Source organism: Bos taurus, chromosome 19 (genome assembly GCF_002263795.3).
Source record: "Bos taurus isolate L1 Dominette 01449 registration number 42190680 breed Hereford chromosome 19, ARS-UCD2.0, whole genome shotgun sequence".
Lineage (NCBI taxonomy): Eukaryota > Metazoa > Chordata > Mammalia > Artiodactyla > Bovidae > Bos > Bos taurus.
Genome location: NC_037346.1, coordinates 36,475,407 through 36,493,059, shown reverse-complemented (window position 1 = coordinate 36,493,059; position 17,653 = coordinate 36,475,407). Strand labels below are relative to the sequence as shown.

Sequence of the window (17,653 nt, the reverse complement as noted above, 5' to 3'; positions counted from 1 at the left end):
TTCCCCTGGTTTTGGAAAAGAGAGAAGGATCAATAAGAAAGGCTGGCCTCAGTTAGCCTGGTGGCACTGGGTTCGGGCAATGCCACCTTAAGAAAACTGAGGGCTGGGACAACTTAAGACAATTGGGTGGCTCTAAAAATAGTAGGAGAAGCTGCAGCCAGGAAGGGAGGGAATCACATGTTGCCACTGAGGGGCTGAGGCCCGGGCAACTGGCCAGGTTCTGGCACCTCTGCCTGCTCCCCCAGAGCTCTCTGACTTTCTTCTGCTTCTTTTCTTTCTCTTGCCCTTCATCTCTGAGAAGGCAGAGAGGTGCCAGAGTGACTCTGAAACGTACCCTGCCCGGTCTGACAGCCTGAGTGGACGCTCATTTTGGAATCTGTGGCTATCCTGGGACAGGGGAACGGTCATGTGGGAGAGATGGACGGGACCAGGACTGGGTTAAGCTGCCCATGGGTCACCCCAGTCTGCAGGCCCACACCCTCCCCCTCAGGCTAACCCAGGGAAGATCCCAGATGTCCTTGCCTGGGGCATCTGCTTTCGGGTTCGGTGGCAACCCCCTCTGTCTCAAGGGCCAGAAAGAAACCTCACACATGTCCAGGGATGCAAAGATCATAAGATCCCATTCCACCCACAATGCTGTGTGGTTGGGTTGTGCACAGGGACAAAGGGAGCCCCGCTCAGCCTGGGGCAGGATGGAGGACAGAAAGGCTTCAGAGAGGAGGGGGTGCCTGTGCTGCGTCTTGAAAAGTAAGTGGAAGTTTGCTGGTAGGATGAGGGCAGAAAGGGAACTCAGGCAGAAGGAACAGTTTACACAGAGGGGTATAGACAGAGTGAGGTGGGGCGGAAGCCTGTGGTTGTATGTGTGTGTGTGTGTGTGTGTGTGTGTGTGTGTGTGGTGGGGGGTAGTGAAGACAGGCAAGGATTCTAGATAGCATGGCCAGGTACAGGCAGGGCCTGAAGCCCATCAGCTGCTGGGGAGCTCAGGGCAACGGTAGTCATTAGGGTTTTAAGAGGGGAATCAAGGCAGTTAGGTTGGTGATCTAGAAAACACACTCTGGGCTCTGGAAGGGGATGATTGGAGGGATCTTGTCATGTGAAGACCGGGTCCACCCCAGATTTAGCGCCTGCTCCGGGTGGGGATGGGGAGGGCCCTGTTGGCTGAAGCCGGGCCCAGCTGCTCTGGGACACCTGCCCGTGCCTTTCCCTGCCTCCTCCCCGCTCCTGTCTCTGTCACTCACAGGCAGGGCCAGGCTGGGGCAGCCATGGCAGCAGCGCTAATCTGGATCTCTCTCCTTGTGGGTAAGTTGGGGTCTTCTTCAGGGGAGAGGCCCAGGTTGAGGTAGTGAGAAGTTCCTCAGGGAAGGGGTTGGTTGTTGGGGTGAGGCAGGGGCCAGAAGGACTTTGGGGTATAAATTCTACAGTCAGTGGGGCTCTAGGAAACTGGGGCTGGGAGTTGAGGTGTCGGGGGGCGGAGCTGGGAACTCTGAGAGGGGGTGTCAGGCTGGGCCTTAACCACACAGGCCCGGAGCGCTGGGGCCCTTAATGAGCTGGCTGGGCTGGCTTCTTTCTGGGTCCAGGCTAAATTTGGCCCTGGGAAGGTGTGAGGGCTGCTGGGGCAGATCCTCTCTCTGCGCCTCCAGGCTCAGGCTTCCCTTTGCTCAGCTCCTAGTGGTCTCTGGTGTGGACCCTGTTCCCCCTGCATTTTAAGGGAGGCCCTAGAGTGGCTACCTGCCTCCTCCAAGGGGTCCTTCCCTCTCCCTCTCTTCTTCCCTTCCTCTCTAGCCTCCCAGATAGTCAGCTTGGAATTCTTTTCTGAGTGCCCTTACACACAAACGCCCCCCACACCCTTCTCAGCCAGACATTAATCCTCGCCCATTGTGACTCTCACTGGGCCTAAAATGAGGAGTGAGGGGCTTCCATGAATCCAAACCAAACTAAGGTCTGGGTCTCATCACTGATAGTGTATGGCACAGTCAGGGCCCCACCCGCCCTTCCTGGGAGCCAGCAAAGCTGTCCCTCTCCTCTCACACATTTCTCTGGTCTCTCAGGGCCACCAAGGAGTGGGTGGAAAGGGGACTTTATTCCCCGGCTGGGACTGAGACTGGGCCGTTGTGTTTGGGGTCGTGTTTCCCCACAGGTCTCCTGGAAGGGTTGGGGGGCACCGAGGCCCAGCAGACCACCCTGCACCCACTTGTGGGCCGCGTCTTTGTACACACCCTGGACCACGAAAGCTTCCTGCAGCGTCCTGAGCACGTCTTCTGTGAGAGGGGCCTGAGGGGCACTGGGGTGGGCTGGGGGGTGCCTGCCCCAGGGCTGGGGAAGGCTGCTGTCGTGTCTCCAATCCCCTCTCCTCCCTTCCGCCAGCTGTCTCAGCCCCCATCCCTATCACCTACCACGCCCACCTCCAGGGACACCCAGACCTGCCTCGGTGGCTCCGCTATACCCAGCGCAGCCCCTACCAGCCTGGCTTCCTCTATGGCACTGCCACCCCAGAAGATCGTGGACACCAGATCATTGAGGTACCAGCAGGGGCCCCAGCTGGCTGTGTTGCATGCAGCAGGGACCCGGAGTTCACTCATTTGCATGAATTTCGTGCCTCTAATGTGGTGCGCTCCTCAGTCTCCTCTCACCAGGCCCAGCTGCACCACGTTTCTCTCCCAACCCAACCTCTTAGCCCCCTACCCCATCCTCCAGGTCACAGCGTACAATCGGGACAGCTTCAACACTACGCAGCAGATGCTGGTGCTGTTGATTGGGGACCCAGAAGGTACCACAGCCCTGTCCCATCCCTACCCCACCATGCCAGTCTTGGGGGAATCTCCCCTGGAAGGGGTTGTAGAAGCAACTAGTGGGGGGCAGGACACCCTGAAAACACCGGAGTTGTGTTCTTGGCTGCTCTGCTGACAGGCGAGTCGTTGAGGCTGTGGGTGTCGGGGAAGGGTGTTTGAGGCCTGTGATATAGGCAGAAGAAGGTATTAGGCAGAAGGAAGGGAGCTGAAGGGTTATGGGGAGGAGCTTAGACGGGGGGAGGCTTGGGAAGGATCCATTCGGGGCTGGGGGCTGGGTACAGTCTGAGGCGCCCACCTGGTCCTCCCAGGCCCCCTGCTGCCATATCAGGCTGAGTTCCTGGTGCGCAGCCATGATGTGGAGGAAGTGCTGCCCTCAATACCTGCCAGCCGTTTCCTCACAGCCTTGGGGGGGCTCTGGGAGCCAGCGGAACTACAGCTGGTCAACATCACCTCTGCCTTGGACCGTGGGGGCCGAGTCCCCCTTCCTATTGAGGGCCGCAAGGAAGGGTAGGTATGCAGCCCAGGAGGGCTTCCTGGAGGAGGGAGCCACTTGCCTTTTGTCTAGGTGGTGGGCATAGAACATGGGTCTCCCTAACTTCCAAGTAGGGCTTTATCCATTGTCTTTCATGCTCACCATGCCCATCTTTACCTCCCAGCATCATGTCACACTGTCCACTTCCTTCTGGTCATTCCATCTTCCCCTTGCCCTTCCAGGGCCCAACCCCTAGTAACTCTGAACTTTGCACTTCCTGGTGTCCATTAGGACACGAAAAATTTATCCATTAAAAGATATCGCCGGGAGGACAAGGTCCCCAGAAGACTGGGGTGCTCTGTATACTCTCACCACAACCCCAGATCTCAGGGTGGCCATGACCCCCAAATCTCCAGTGCTCAGTGGCACCCTCAGTCATCTAACAGTGGTTTCTATCTGGGCCCAGGGTATACATCAAGGTGGGCTCTGCTTCACCCTTCTCCACCTGCCTGAAGATGGTGGTGTCCCCCGACAGCCACGCTCGCTGTGCCCAGGGCCAGCCTCCACTACTGTCCTGCTATGACACCTTGGCACCTCACTTCCGGGTTGACTGGTGCAATGTGTCTTTGGTGAGGAGGGCTCTGGGAGTGGGGGCGGGACAGGGTCCCCATCACGGTCTCCTCCATCCTCACCTTCCTAGCCCCTCTCTGTTACTCCAGTTATCTCTACTGTCTCCCTCTGTCTCCCTCTCTCTCTCTCTCTCTCTCTCTCTCTCTCTCTCACACACACACACACACACACGCACGCACGCACGCACGCACGCACACCACTGATGTTTTACCTTCTCCCACAAGAGGGCAATAGAGTCCATAATCCAGACAATGGGATCTCCAGCTTCTGGAGCCCCAGCTGTGCCCAACTCAACAGCTGCAACAGTCACTCCCAGGAATGGTGCCAAACTTCTTTCTCCACCTAGGGTTTCTGTGTGACAGCTCCGTTTCCTTTACTTTCCTCTAAGGTGTCACTTAGCAAATTATCTTGCAACATGGAATAGATAGCTCACCCCCATGTTATAAACCAAAGATGCTCACTTCTGCTCTTTGGGATATGGAGCTGAGGTGTCTAGGGTCCCTAGAGATCCTGTTCCCAGGGCTAGGAACCCTTCCTGTGGCTTGACCAATAGCGCAGCCGGAAACTGGTAATCAATATTCTTGAGCACTTGCTATGGATAAGGCACTATGCAATCCGTGTGTTTTATCCTTGCAACCACCTGGGAGACAGGTACCACTATTAGCATCCCAATTTTACAGATGGGGAAATCGAGGCACCTAGAGGTAAATCATCGCAACGCAGTTTTCTGAAACAGGATTCAAACCTGAGGACTTTAACACTGTATGGCTCTGCCTCTCCTAGAATTTTGTTCCTGGTTTCTAGACCAATGCTTGTCCTACTCGATCACATGAGCTGGGAGAGGCAAAGCAGGAGGAATCCCTGCATTTTCATGGAGTAGAACTCCTGCTCCGTGCCCTGGGGGTCTCTGTGTCTAGCCATCCACTCCTGGATCAACCCTCGGCTTCCTGAGCAGGTGGACAAGTCAGTGCCAGAGCCTGCAGACGAGGCACCTGCTCCAGGTGACGGGATCCTGGAGCACGACCCGTTCTTCTGCCCACCCACCGAGGCCACAAACCGAGACTTCCTGACCGACGCACTCGTCACCCTCCTGGTGCCCCTTCTGGTGGCCCTGCTGCTGACCCTGCTGCTGGCCTATGTTATGTGCTGCCGGCGGGAGGGACGGTGAGTATGGGGGCAGAGGGCAGGGAGGGCACCAAGGCCGGTGTTCACATTGTAGACTCCTTGTGGCACCTGTGCTGCCCGGGGACCCAGATCCCTCCAAGAGTGGACTCCTCAGCCAGGAAAAGAGCAGGGGCCCCTTGCATGGCCTGTACCAGGAGGTTTGTGGATAATAGCTAATCCCCTCCCTTGTGTTTCCACAGGCTGAAGAGAGACCTGGCCACCTCTGAGTGAGTAGGAGAAGTCTGGGGGCTGGGTGGGAGCCCCCCTGGACTATTAAGCTGGACCCTCCAACCTCCATGGGCAGCAGAAAAATCCCAGATAATGGGGTCACACTTAGTCTGTGCTCTCCAATCCTGGGCTGGCTGGGGGCTGGATCCCACCTATCCTGGCTTGGCTTTCTCATTTTCTGGTCTCTATGGAAGAGTCTAATGTGGGACAGGAGAGGGGATCTAGCCAGGTTTTAGGGATCTGCTGCCACCTTCGGAGAAAGGGTTTGGGAAGCAACTTACAAGGCTTCCAGTGTGTGCACCAGCACACACACACACACACACGTCACTGTGAGTTCAGACACTTAGGTTCCAGGCTCTGCTCTGCTGCATAAGTACTGTGATGGGCTCAGTTTCTTCACCTACAAGATAATGCGGTTGGACTAGCTAATATCTGGATGCTTTCAATTTCTCCAGCCCTTCCCAAATCTTAACCGCATTTGACCAGGTTTCCCCCACCCCTGGCCTTACCTTTCCTGTGTGCCCCCAGACCTCTTCCTCTCCCACTCCCTTGAACCCCAAAGATTCCAGGAGGCAGGTGTGAAATAAGTTAGGCTCCTTTTATTCTCACTGCTCTGAGCCTATGGTGGGCCTGGCACCCCTGCCTGCTTGCCCAACCTTCCTGATTAACTGCGGCGGCATTTGGCCGCCCTGCGAACCCCCTTGATGGGTCGCTTGTGCCCCGGTTTGGAGCCCACGAGCAACTGGCGCTGCACAGGCCGGCGCTGCCCACGCTGGCGCTGGCGCCGCTGCCGCCGTCTCTTGGCCTTGAGCTTAAACTTGGAGGCGTGATTCTTGCCCATGAGGAAGGAGCCTGTGGCCCCCTTGCCTGTCACCTGCTTGAGCATGCCCTTGTCCACCAGCCCCTGGAGCACTCGCTTGAAGCGCCAGGCATTGCGGGTCATGTTGTAGCCCCTGGTGGCAACAGCCTTCTTCAGGGCGGCCAGGGACACGCGGTTGCCTGCCCCCTTGTCTGCCACGAACCCCAGGATCACCTTGGATATGCTGGGCTTCCTGCGGGAATTGGGGCTGGTGCGGCGCCGAGTCTCGCTCTTGCCTGGGAGTCCAGAGGAGCTGGCCTGCCGGCCTGCCCCCAGGGCAGTGTTGGAGGCCAAGGGCCCAGATGGGGGTGGCAGCGAAGTGTCTTTCTGCATCTCTTCCTGGGGTGGGTGAAGGGAACTGGGTGCAAGGACCTCCAGGATGACGGCTAGAAGTCTCTCCTGGGTTGCTCCTCGGTGTGGGAGGTGCGCCCCAGTTCCTGGTTCCCTCAGAGGCTTCCTGTAGGGCTCTGGCCCAAGCCTTGCCCTGGGTGGCCAGAAAGAGGACCGAGGATGATCACCTACGCTGGCCTTGGCAGACTTGTGCCTGAGGTGCAGGGGGCGGTAAGCTTATCTCTGTAGTGACCTCAGGGGGACATTGTGAGGCCACCAGAATCCGGTGAGGTCACAGTGGACCCACTGTTTCCCCTAGGTGGGGCAGAGGGGAGATACCACAGAGTGTGGGCATCTGGCATGTCAGGTAGCCTGGGAAGAAGGGCTGTGGCTGAGTGAGTCAGGCGGATGGACCCATGTGGCGTGTATTGCTCACCAGCTGATTTTAGGGTCCCCAAGACCCCAGTTTTAAACCCACCATTTTGACCCCACCATCTGAATTCATTGGGTTGAAGAACACAAAACTTTTTAGAATCAGTATTATACCTACATTTTTGAATTTTTATGGGGAATAAATTTCCCAGTGTGAACAGAAATGTAATTCCTTGATCTATCTAACTCAATTTAATTCCTTGATCAACTTTTTTTAAGAGTAATAAGGATTTCCTTCTTTTCTGTTTTCATGTTTATTTAGTAGATTTTTTTCCCCTATTGGGAACAGTGATTTTCTATGTAAGTTTTGGATTTTCCTCCTCAATTTTTTTTGGCCTGTGCCAAATTTGACCAATTTTATCTTCTGCCATTGAGAATATTCTCTTCTGACCAGTTACTTTCCACCATGTCTAGCTTTCCTGGGTCAGTTTTCTAGCTCTGCTGAGGTCAGGAAAATATGCTTCCTCCATCAGTTTTGAGTCAATAACCAGTTGTACCATGTGTGTGTGTGATATTAGTCCTTGCTGGTGTGGATTTTGTGTTGATTTATTTCTACAAAGTCCAATTTTATTCATTTTTCTTTTTGCTTGTTTGAGGAAATTGAAATCATCCAAAATAGTGAATCTGCTGCCTGTTTTTTACCTGCATCAGATTTTATTGGTCAGAACATCCTCCAGCCCAACGACCCTCTCCTGTGAGCTGTGTGCCAGAGGCAGGGGCTCAAGGGGCTGTGTGTGTGTGTGTGTGTGTGTGTGTGTGTGTATGCCTGCCTGTTCATTTTTCTGCCCAAGTGCTGATGTGGAAAGATTGTGGGGGAGGGCGCTATGGCTCTGACTTCTGCTCCTTCTCTGGAAAACATGTCCCTGGACCATTTTTCCACCTGTGTGTGTTGCCAGAGTAATGAGACCCAGATGTGGGGCTAGGGGTGGGGAGGGGGCCATCGGCTGAGGCCTCCCCTACCCGAGATTATTACCTGCCTGGCTGCCTCCACTTCCACACTCTTCTTGCTCCCTTCCGGTCTCAGCCTCCCTTCGCCTGGGAATGGAAAATTGTGTTTTGGACAACTCTGCTTGCCAAATTCCAGACTCAATAGCTCATTTTGACCCTCCCCTCGCCTTCAGAGGGTGGCTCCACCTCCTTCCGCTGGCCAGAAAGTGCTTGGTTCTATTCTCCCTGGGGAGGAGACTGGCCCATTCAGCAGGAAGCTAGAAAATCTTTCCTTTAGTCTTTCTCAGACTCCAGCTGGAGTCTGTGTCCACTACTTGGGGATATAGATGGGAAACATTTCCCCCTCCCAGATCTGATCAGTAATCCAGCGGTAAGAAGGATGGCTTCCACCCTGCCTGCGGCCCCCACCCCTTTAAGAAAAGCAGTTCTTATTGTCTGTCTGACCCGGCAACCAGGGAGTCTGTGAAAAGCCCACAAGTGTGGGTGGGTTCATGCCAAAGGGCTTGGAAATGTCCTTCTACTGGAGGCCAAGTTCATCAGTGGACCTACTGTAATAATACCAGTGATAAAAATAGCAACAGAAGACTCCCTATAATAATAGCTATCTTTGGCTGCATCCTGACCCATACATGTAAATGTTTTTCTTACATTAATTCATTTAATTCATATAGCAGCTTTATTACAGTTGAGGAAATGGTGGCAGAGACGTCAAATAACTCACACAGGGTAACACAACCAGTAAGTAGGGGAACTCACATTCAGGCCCAAAGCAAGTCCTCATGCGTAACCACTGTGCTACCCTACTCAAAATGAATTAAAGTTGCTCCCGGACAGCAGAAAACAAGCCCGTGAGAATGTCAGACGACAAGGAGGCTCAGCCTTCCTAGAGGAAACTGGATCTAGAGCTCAGGAGGGCCTTGCTAATGGGTGTGGCGGTCAGTTCATTCAGCCCCTCCTAGGGTTTCCAGCCCGGTGAGGGTGGAGCCTGGTTCCGGCCTCAAGGAGACCAGGTCTCAGACACAGACAGGAAGTAAGACTTAGCATCTGAGCTAAGCAATGCTGGGGGCAGTGTGGGGCAGGGTGGGAGAGGGTCAAGGTTTGAGGATCCAAAACAAAAGCAGTCAAACTCCACCAGGAAAAGAACTTGGGCAAAAGCTAGGAAAAGGTGGAGGAGGTAGGTTTGCCAGACTAAAATGAGGATGATGGGGAAGGGAGAGAGCATTAGAAACGGAAACTGCTGGAAGGGACCCAGGGGACCATCAGAATATAGAAACCATATAGAGCCCAGCAAACAGTGGCCTCTGAAAATCCATGCCACTGTGGGCATCTAGTCATGTCTTAGTATCTCAGGAACTCTTACCATAGGCCAGGCAATTTTCTGAATGCCCAACCTGTATTTTCTCATTTAAACTCCATAACAATCCTAGGAAGTAGGTTCTTTTATTATCCTCATTTTACGGTTGAGGAAACTGAAGCACAGAGGGGTTAAGCAACGCGCAAAGGATACACAGGTTTGAACCCAGGATGTCTGCACCCAGAGCCTGTGCCTCAGTCACTGGATACTGAGCTTGCACGGAAGAACGTCCGGTTTATCCTCCTCCCCTCATCGTGTGTGTCTCCCTCCTGTGCCCCTAGCATCCAGATGGTCCACCACCGCACCATTCGTGGGAACACAGAGGAGCTGCGACAGATGGCATCTAGCCGAGAGGTGCCCAGGCCACTCTCTACCCTGCCTATGTTCAATGTGCACACAGGCGAGCGGCTGCCCCCGCAAGTGGACAGCGCTCAGGTGCCCCTCATACTCGACCAGCACTGAGGGCCAGCCCAGGTGGGTCCAGCTGGGCAGTGCCAGCCTCTTTCTGGGAATAATGCGGCTTCCATCTCAAGGCTGTCTCAGGGCGTTGGGGGATGGGAAGGGGCACACAAACCTGTCTGCCCCCCAGGGTAGCGGTGGGACGGTGGTTCGCAGTGCCAGCGGTGTGGCCCCAGTGCCAAGCATTCAGAGTCCAAGGGTCAGGGTGGGGAAAGCGGGAGAACTGGGGCCTGGTTCTCACAGACTCCCACTCTCTCTTCTCTTTGCTGCTCCCGTTCCAGCCCTGGCCTTGGCCTCCCTTCTCTCCCCACTCACAGAGCAGCCATGACCATGACCACATCCTTCTTCCCGACTCCAGTTCTTGGCCCTCTGGACCCCAAGCTTGGAGGATGGCGTGGGGCGAGGGTGTCTGGGATCAGAACCCCCAGAATAAATACCTGCCGCTCTGCTCGTCGATTGCTGTGCTTTTGTCTCCGAAGCCTCCTTCCCAGTCCTCACTGCTTCTGCTTCCCTTTCTGCCTTGTGGATGCCCTCAGAGGTAACCTGGGGCTGCCGCCTGACTTCAGGACTCTTCGCATTTTTACATTTCTCAAATTCTCTGTAAGTAAGAGGGAAGGACCTGCATATGCAGCCTTAATATTGATCCTCACATGAACCCAATAGTGAGGGACAATTGGATCATTATCCCCATTTAACAGACAAGGAGAGAGAGAGAGTGACTTACCCAAGGTCGCAGAGCAGGCAACTGGTGGAGCTTGGATTCAGATCTGTTGTGTTCACCTCTACCCTGCCTTTTGGAGGGCTGCGAGGTTCTGGAAGCAGGAGATCTGGGCTCTCACCCATTCAGATCCCCTGGAGGGAGGCCCCTTTGTAAGTCATAACCTAGATATGGAAAGGGGGTTAGGGTGCAGGACTCTTAATGCCCGGAATTAGTGACCCCTCTCGGTGGGCTCCTCAGGGACAGAGTCGAGGTCCACAGGACACTGCACAGCCTGGAGCCCTTGTTGAGCTTGATGTCACCAGTGTAGCTTGGTCCCCATGTGAGCCCTGGAGAGCATGGCTGACCAGGAAGCAGCCGCAGCTTGTTCTTCCCAGGTGGCTGTAAGCGAAGCAGGCCAGGTCCTCTCCTGCCCTGCCACCAGAGCCACAGCCAGTCTCCCCTTGGGAGAGCAGGCCAGAGACAGCCCCGGAGGGGACCCAGTTAAAGAGGGGGAAGGGGGGGGAAGGTCCTTTGGCTCAGGCCCCTGACCTTGGGGGCACCTCCGAGACAGTCCAGACAACGGGAAGCTCTGCCACTCTGAGACCTCTATACCCCTTTCTGAGGTCCTCACACTAGGCCTGGGCCCCATCTACTATCCTGGAGCTGATGCTCAATCACCCCTTCTCTGTGTGTGTGTGTGTGTGTGTGTATTGTATGTATGTGTGTATATATGTTATATGTGTGTGTGTGGTGTGTAGGGGGCAGGTGGGGGGGGCGCACCGGATTTTCCTCTCACCTGGAGGCGAGAGCCCAGCCTGGGGCTGAGGGGAAGCTGAACCAGCTGAGGCAGCCCCCGATGTAATAACGGTGCCCCAGGGCCACTGAGGAGGGCTGAGTTTCTGAACACCGCGTCCCACTTTTCAGAAATGTACAGGCAAAGGGGTCATGGGGGCCCCAAGTTGCTCCTGGACTCCCCTCTCCTTTCTCTCACTTTCCAGAATCCCCACCTTAAAAAAATATCCTGAGTTCATTCACTTCTCACAGCTTCCACGATGACTTTCCCAGGCCAGCTCCAGGATCTGGCTCCTGGACCCCCTCAGCAGCCTCCCTGTAGCCTCCCTGCCCCTTTTGTCTTACCTCCAGTACCAGTCAGGCCAGTTCTTTAAAAGGAAAAATCAAGGAGTTTTGCCCCTTTGCTGTCAACTCTCCATTGCCTTCTCGTGACAGCAAGGGGAAAACCCAACGTCTTGGCCAGGCTTAGAGACCCCATGTATGCCTCTGACCATATCATGCTAGCTCCCCATGCTTGCCCGCTCCAGCCACGCTGCCTCCTAACACACCCCTGTTTCGGTGCCCTCGCCCCTGTTCTTCCCTCTGTTGGGAGCCCCAGTCTCCTGTGTCCGCAGACCTTCCCCTTAGTGCACTCATTTTGGCCTCTGTGCAAATGACAGGTCTCTAGAGAGCCCTTTCCCCTGCTCAGAGAGCTCGCTCCACTCCTGGCTCCAGGTCCATAGGATGTGCCCTGTATGAGCACCTTCTTGGGGTCAGCTTTGGCCTTGGGGTAAACTTCAGGAGGGCAAGATTCTGTGCTCCCCCAGGGGCAGCGCCTGCACACAGCGGGCGCTCAGGAAAGTCAAGTGAAAGAATGTGTGAAGGGAAGCCACCAGGTCCAGCCGCTCAGAGTTCTTGAGTAGGTTGCTCCTCCTCTCTGGGCAAAGAGGGTGAGGTGAGCAAGGCTACTGCTAGAGCTTTTACCATTATCTTGTGGGTACCCCCCTTCCCTGCTGGCCACCCTACACCCATTGGTTAGTTAATCCCAGAAGCATCCGTGGAGGCAGGAAGAGGCCCCAAGCCTCCTGAATATATGTGCTCAATAAACTCAAGGGCTTTTTAGGTAACAACCCCCAATCACATGGACTCTGACTTTTCATTCACAAGTTCCTCCTTTCCCCGGGGCCCCTCATCTGGCTGAAACCTGGAGCTGCACAGAATCTGCTCAGATTGGAGCCTGCGGTTTGGGATGGTTCTTCCCTGCTCCCTGTCAGCTCTCCACCCCCATGAGGAGGAGGCCGCCCTCTCACCCTGGACCCACGCACTTTTCCTGTTCCGCCCAGATGGGAGAGTCTGAGACCAGCCCCATACTTCCCTCTGCCTTGGGATCTGGGTAGTGCCTCCCTCCCAGCTCAGCCATCAGGAGCACACGGGAGCCTGGCTGCTGGCCGAGGAGGAAGTGGCCCAGACACGACGGAGCGGGGGATAGCGTGACTGCGGAGGACAGCGAGCTGTGCCTGGACGCAGACGCACGTAAGCCCCACTGCCCTGGCACTCAGCACCCCTTTACATATGCTTGGAGGGGCAAGATTCCACCTGGCAGTCACACCTTAGGCCCTCCCCACCAAGGACAAATAACTGCTCCTCCCTGAGATTCCATCTCACTCCCTCCCTCATCTCCTCCAGCGTCATACCCACACTGCCCGCAGGACCCCATGTCTCCATCTTCATCCCAAACACAGCTCTCACGTATGACCTGACTCTAGATGGTTCCTCACCACCTCTCAAACTGGTGAGAGGACCCTCTGCCAGCCGTGAGGGCCCAGGAACCCCTAAGCTGGCCTCAGCCCCTGCGTGCACACTTCTTCCTTATTCTGGAGACATGTTCATATGTACACATGCATGCTCACATCTATGCCCATTTTATAGCGACTCCCTTGGTGTATCTGCTGCGATTTGGAGCCAGAGTGAGCAGGGTTCCAATCACGGTTCAATTTACTCACAGACATTAATCATAACTGTCCTGGGGGCTTTTGTGAGAGTTTGGGAGAACTAGGCAAGTGCCTGACATCTGGCAGCTCCCAAGAATGAAAACTTTATTACAAACAAGTACTCACATGATCACCCCAGAACCAGAGGTCTGTGAGGTCTCCTTGTCCCCTAAGAACCGAAAAGGCTCAATTTCCATTCTACTAAGAGTTCAAGCAGTGAATTGGGAAGGAGCCTGAAATTCACCTGCTCCTAGGCTCTGACCTGCTGTCCGTCCAATCCCGCTCTGTCTGCTAAGGCAGCTGCTGGCCACCTGTGGCCCCCGAACACTTGAAATGTGGCTTCCAAACTGAGATATGCTGCAGATGGACTCCTGAAATGATAATATTTGGGATATCCTGGGTTAAATAAAATATCTTATTAAAATTAACATTCTGTTTCTTTTTATATGTTTAATACGGCTGCTAGGAAATGAAAAAGTACACGTGTGGCTCACTTTTTACTTGTACTGGGCAGTGCTGGTTTCACGGTCCTACCTGTATCTCAAGTCCAGATTGACCCAAACCCAAACCAGAACTCAGCCACTTTCCAGAACACCTGCTCCCTCCAGGCCTCTGTGTGCATCAGTTTTCGGAAGCCTTGAGGAGAGGGAGCGGTTTGCCTCACAGCAGTGAAGTCACCTAGCATTGAATATGTGGTGGCGTTCTTGTTCTAAAATGTGCTCTGGTCTCCACCCTACCCTATCTTACTTTCCTCCACTGCTGTCTTATGCAGAGAAAATCCCAGTCTCTCCATCACCCTCGTGGCCCGGACTCACCTCCCTCCAGGCCTTGCCATGCACATCCCCTGCAAAGCACTGGATTCTCCGTGAGTGTAAGGGCCAGATCATCCTCCAAGACAAAAGCCTTCCTTCTTCCAGGGTTTTGCCTCCTGGTCCACAGACATCTCTCAGCTCTCACACCTGGAAGGGGATGCAGAGACACAGCTGCTGATCCTCAGCAGCCCTGGACTTCAGGATGGTGGCCTCCCTGCCCCCAGCTTCTTCTCACTCCCCCCATACTTCTCCCTGCTCTATCATCTCCCTGTCATCCTCATTACACAGACAAACTCTCCTATGCCTCAATCATGTCCATGCACACGTGCCCCATGTATGCAGAACCCCCCCACCCCCGCTGTCCCTCACACACCCACACTGGTGCAGGATCCCTTTGAACATCGAAGCATTTGGTTCTAGCTGAGTGCGTACTTTCTCATTCACCCAGGGATGACTGCGGGAGCCCACCTCACTCCCTCTCCTCCTGTGGGTCTTGCTTTCAGAGCCCCATACTTGCTCCAGAAGCCCCGCAATCAGCTCCACGTGGCCCTGTGGGTGCCTGGCCTGAGGGTCCCATGCTCAGCCGGGAAGCCCCTCTCAACATCACCCAGCTCTGTCTTAGAGGCACCTGGGGAACTCAGTGTTAAAAAGCCGGAAAGAAAAAGAGGGAAAATCTGCCACATTTTAGTTATAGAAAGTCCTGCCAGGAGATGGGTTCAAGCCACAAAAAGGCCCCAGGATTCTGAGAGAAAGCAAAAAGTGAAAAATCCAAAGGTAGCCTCCTCTTTCTAGAATCTTTGGTCTAGACTTGATTGAAAAATCAGTTGCAGGAACATGACCCATTCCCTTACCGAAAAGCAAAAGTGAGTCCATGGAGCAGCAGGCAGAAAGGGCCGAGGTGCCTCCACGTGTGCGGGCAGTGGGTCTCGGGGAGCGGCTCTGAACAGCTGTATTTAGGCAGCTGTGATGTCAGCAGAGAGGAGGGCTTGAATTTGGAATGTAATACAATGGCCCCTTTATCCCCCTCCCCTCCTGCCCGGCATACACACTGGAACCACAGTCTGGCTGTAACGCACGTGACACAGGCAGGACTTCACAGAGGGGCTCTGTCACCACCACAGCCCTGACCAGCGGCGGGTGTCACCTCGCATGCCCTCATGCATGCATATGCAGACTGCAAGCACACACACGTACCCACGTGTAGATCTGCGCACATGTAGTGAGAGGCATAGTCCCCCTGCTTCCGTAGAACTGTGTTGCTCAGCTCAGTAGCCGCAAGCCATAGGTAGCTATTAAAGTTAAATACAGTAAAATGAGAAGTGGAGTCCTTCGGCACACGTCCTCTTGTGAAGTGCTCCACACAGTGGCTAGCGGCTACCATATTGGTAGACAGAGAACGTGTTTCTCACGGCAGCAAGCCCAGGCCTAGAACCTCTCACTGCTAGTTGATCGCACGTGGATCTGCATGTGGTCTTCCTCTCACACTTGCTCACTCTTATTGGCAGTGATGCCCACACGCCACCCGCGCTCCTAAAAGGGCCACCTCTTGACCTCACCTTCTCTTTCTTTAGCCTCCCTGGCATCTATGCCCAGACCTGTGCCCAGCATTGCAGTACCTGGCCTCCAGCCTGCCTCGGCCAGCTCCACTTGACCTGGAGAGAATAACAGGGTGAGAACAGCACCGTACAACGGTGGCCAAAACGTCTGCTCTAAGGCTGAGCTGAATTCTGCAGACGTGGAGGGCTTTGGAAACTCAAGTCAAACTCTGCTTGAGTTGGGCAGGAGAATGAGGGGACAACAAGACATTTGAAATATAAGAAAGATTTGGAAGTTAAGAAGTGTGGTGCAACTGCTGGTGTGACAAGTGTGAGCAGGGGAGGAGACAGTGAGAATGAACAGGTGGGTAGTGATCAGGTAAAGCCTTGGATGCCAGGTTTGGGTTGATTCTGGATCCCCTGTGGGGGCAGATGGAGATGGGACCAAGATGGCCAACGGCGCCAAGGAGCAGGAGGTCCAGGTGGATGGGCTGCTGAGGCTGGTGTCAGGCCTGCATCACCAGTTATGCACTGGATTGATCAGAGGATCATCTGGTAACTTGAGATAATTTGCATATTGAATAAACTTTTGTTCAAAGCCGCAATCTTTTGTCCTCTTGAGGCTAATTCTAGTACTCCACTATCCTGAAGGTGAGAGAAGTGCTAATGATGAATTATTAAAGGCCATAGTTAACCACCATGACTATTAATGACAGCCAAGGCGGACAATGGACTCTGAGGACTTGTCCACGTCTCTGTGGACCTGAAGGAGGGATGTGGGCCTTTCCTGCCCAAAGGTTTATGCCCTAAGACCTTGCACGGGGCAGGGTAGGGGTGTTTGTGGGATAGGGTAGCTTTAAACTTCTCCCCATCTCTAGGTCTCTGGGCGCCCGGTCTGCTTCAGAGTTCTAACTCCCTGGATCTGCTATGTCCCCACAAACTGCACACTGCTGTCCCTCTTCCCTGAGATTGGGGATCTGGCCAGATACCTTCCCTGTGGGGGCCTCAGGCTCTCAGGCCAGCAGGAGGGGCAGGCGGAGGGTGAGGGAAAGGGGAAGGAGGGGAAAAGAAGGAGGAAGAGGAAGCAAGAATTTTTAAAAATGAGAAGAACGGGCAGGAGGCAGGGGCTGGTCAAAATGAACTCCCCAGGCCAGGGGCCAAGTTCTAGGGACTTAGAAGGCTAAGGGAGATCTAGGACATGCCCACTGGTCAGGAAGGCCTATTGCCTTCTGGTAGCACCGGGAAAGGACCTGGACTGCAGCTCTCCAAGGCCCAGGGTTCTCCCTTTTCCTCCTGGGGAGCCCAGAAGAAGGAGCGGGAGGCACTCCTTCCTTTAGGTCTCCTCTGGCCCTGAGGGCAGCCTCAGCAACCCCTTCTCATTCAGTACTGCTGGATGTCCCCTTGGAGGAGCTCAGAGCGAGCAAGGAGGGAGAAGAGGCCAGGTGACTCTCTGCATTTGTCCAGAAAGACTCCCAGTTTCTCCTCCCTGCCCCACCTCCCTCCCACGACCATGGACCTCCCAGTGGCCACCTCCCTGCTGAGGAAGTGCTACCAAAGCCCCCAACCCTGCAGGATGCCCCCAGCAATGGAAGGGGGCAGAAAGAGTTAATGACACTGATGAGCATGGGCATGGGCCTGAGGTTTGGTCAGAGCAGGGCTGCACGGAGGTGTTTGCGTGTGGCTGCACAAAAGAGTTGCCTGTCTGGCACTGAAAGGGACAAGCGGGTATGGGAGACACACAAGGAAGATGGCAGGAGAAAACAGAAAGGGTACAGGCCTAGGAAAGGCAAGAGGGAGGGAGAGGGGCCGTCTAGGGTGCTAGAGGAGGAGGGGCAGGGAAGGGGCAGACACGGAAGGAGAAGAGCCCACCCACCTCCCTCCCCAGGTCTCCCCTCCCCCAGCTCCTAGGAAGGAAATTAGGAGGCCACTGCAGATAGATTTGGGTCATTTCCACATGCTTTATTCCAGCAATCAAAATAATTAAAAACATCTCAAATTATTATACACATACAAAATAGGTACAGAGTCTCTCGCTTCCTCCCACCCTTAGGGGGAAAAACTGCTTTGTGCTTTGGGAAATTGTGCTCTGAAACCCAGTGAGAGAGGATGCAGGACAGATTGAGAGAAAGGCCGTGAAAATGGGATGCAGCTCCAGAAGGGGAGAGGGTTTCAGAGGAGG

General features: G+C 54.6%; 2 protein-coding genes across 3 annotated transcripts; one reads left to right on the top strand and one right to left on the bottom strand.

Annotated features, from left to right (window-relative positions):
• The first annotated feature begins 526 nt into the window (after window positions 1-526).
• Window positions 527-10,119, top strand: SGCA (sarcoglycan alpha). 2 transcript variants are annotated; one of them, XM_005220623.4, is made up of 11 exons: window positions 527-747; window positions 1,241-1,299; window positions 2,138-2,260; window positions 2,365-2,519; window positions 2,695-2,767; window positions 3,098-3,296; window positions 3,728-3,890; window positions 4,847-5,055; window positions 5,256-5,282; window positions 9,488-9,680; window positions 9,947-10,119. In XM_005220623.4, the coding sequence occupies exons 2-10, from the start codon at window positions 1,263-1,265 to the stop codon at window positions 9,666-9,668; spliced, it is 1,167 nt and encodes a 388-aa protein (XP_005220680.1). In that variant the 5' UTR covers window positions 527-747; window positions 1,241-1,262; the 3' UTR covers window positions 9,669-9,680; window positions 9,947-10,119.
• H1-9 (H1.9 linker histone) lies at window positions 5,863-6,959 on the bottom strand. The gene has a single exon (NM_001303409.2). The coding sequence runs from the start codon at window positions 6,473-6,475 to the stop codon at window positions 5,948-5,950; it is 528 nt and encodes a 175-aa protein (NP_001290338.1). The 5' UTR covers window positions 6,476-6,959; the 3' UTR covers window positions 5,863-5,947.
• Window positions 10,120-17,653: the final 7,534 nt, after the last annotated feature.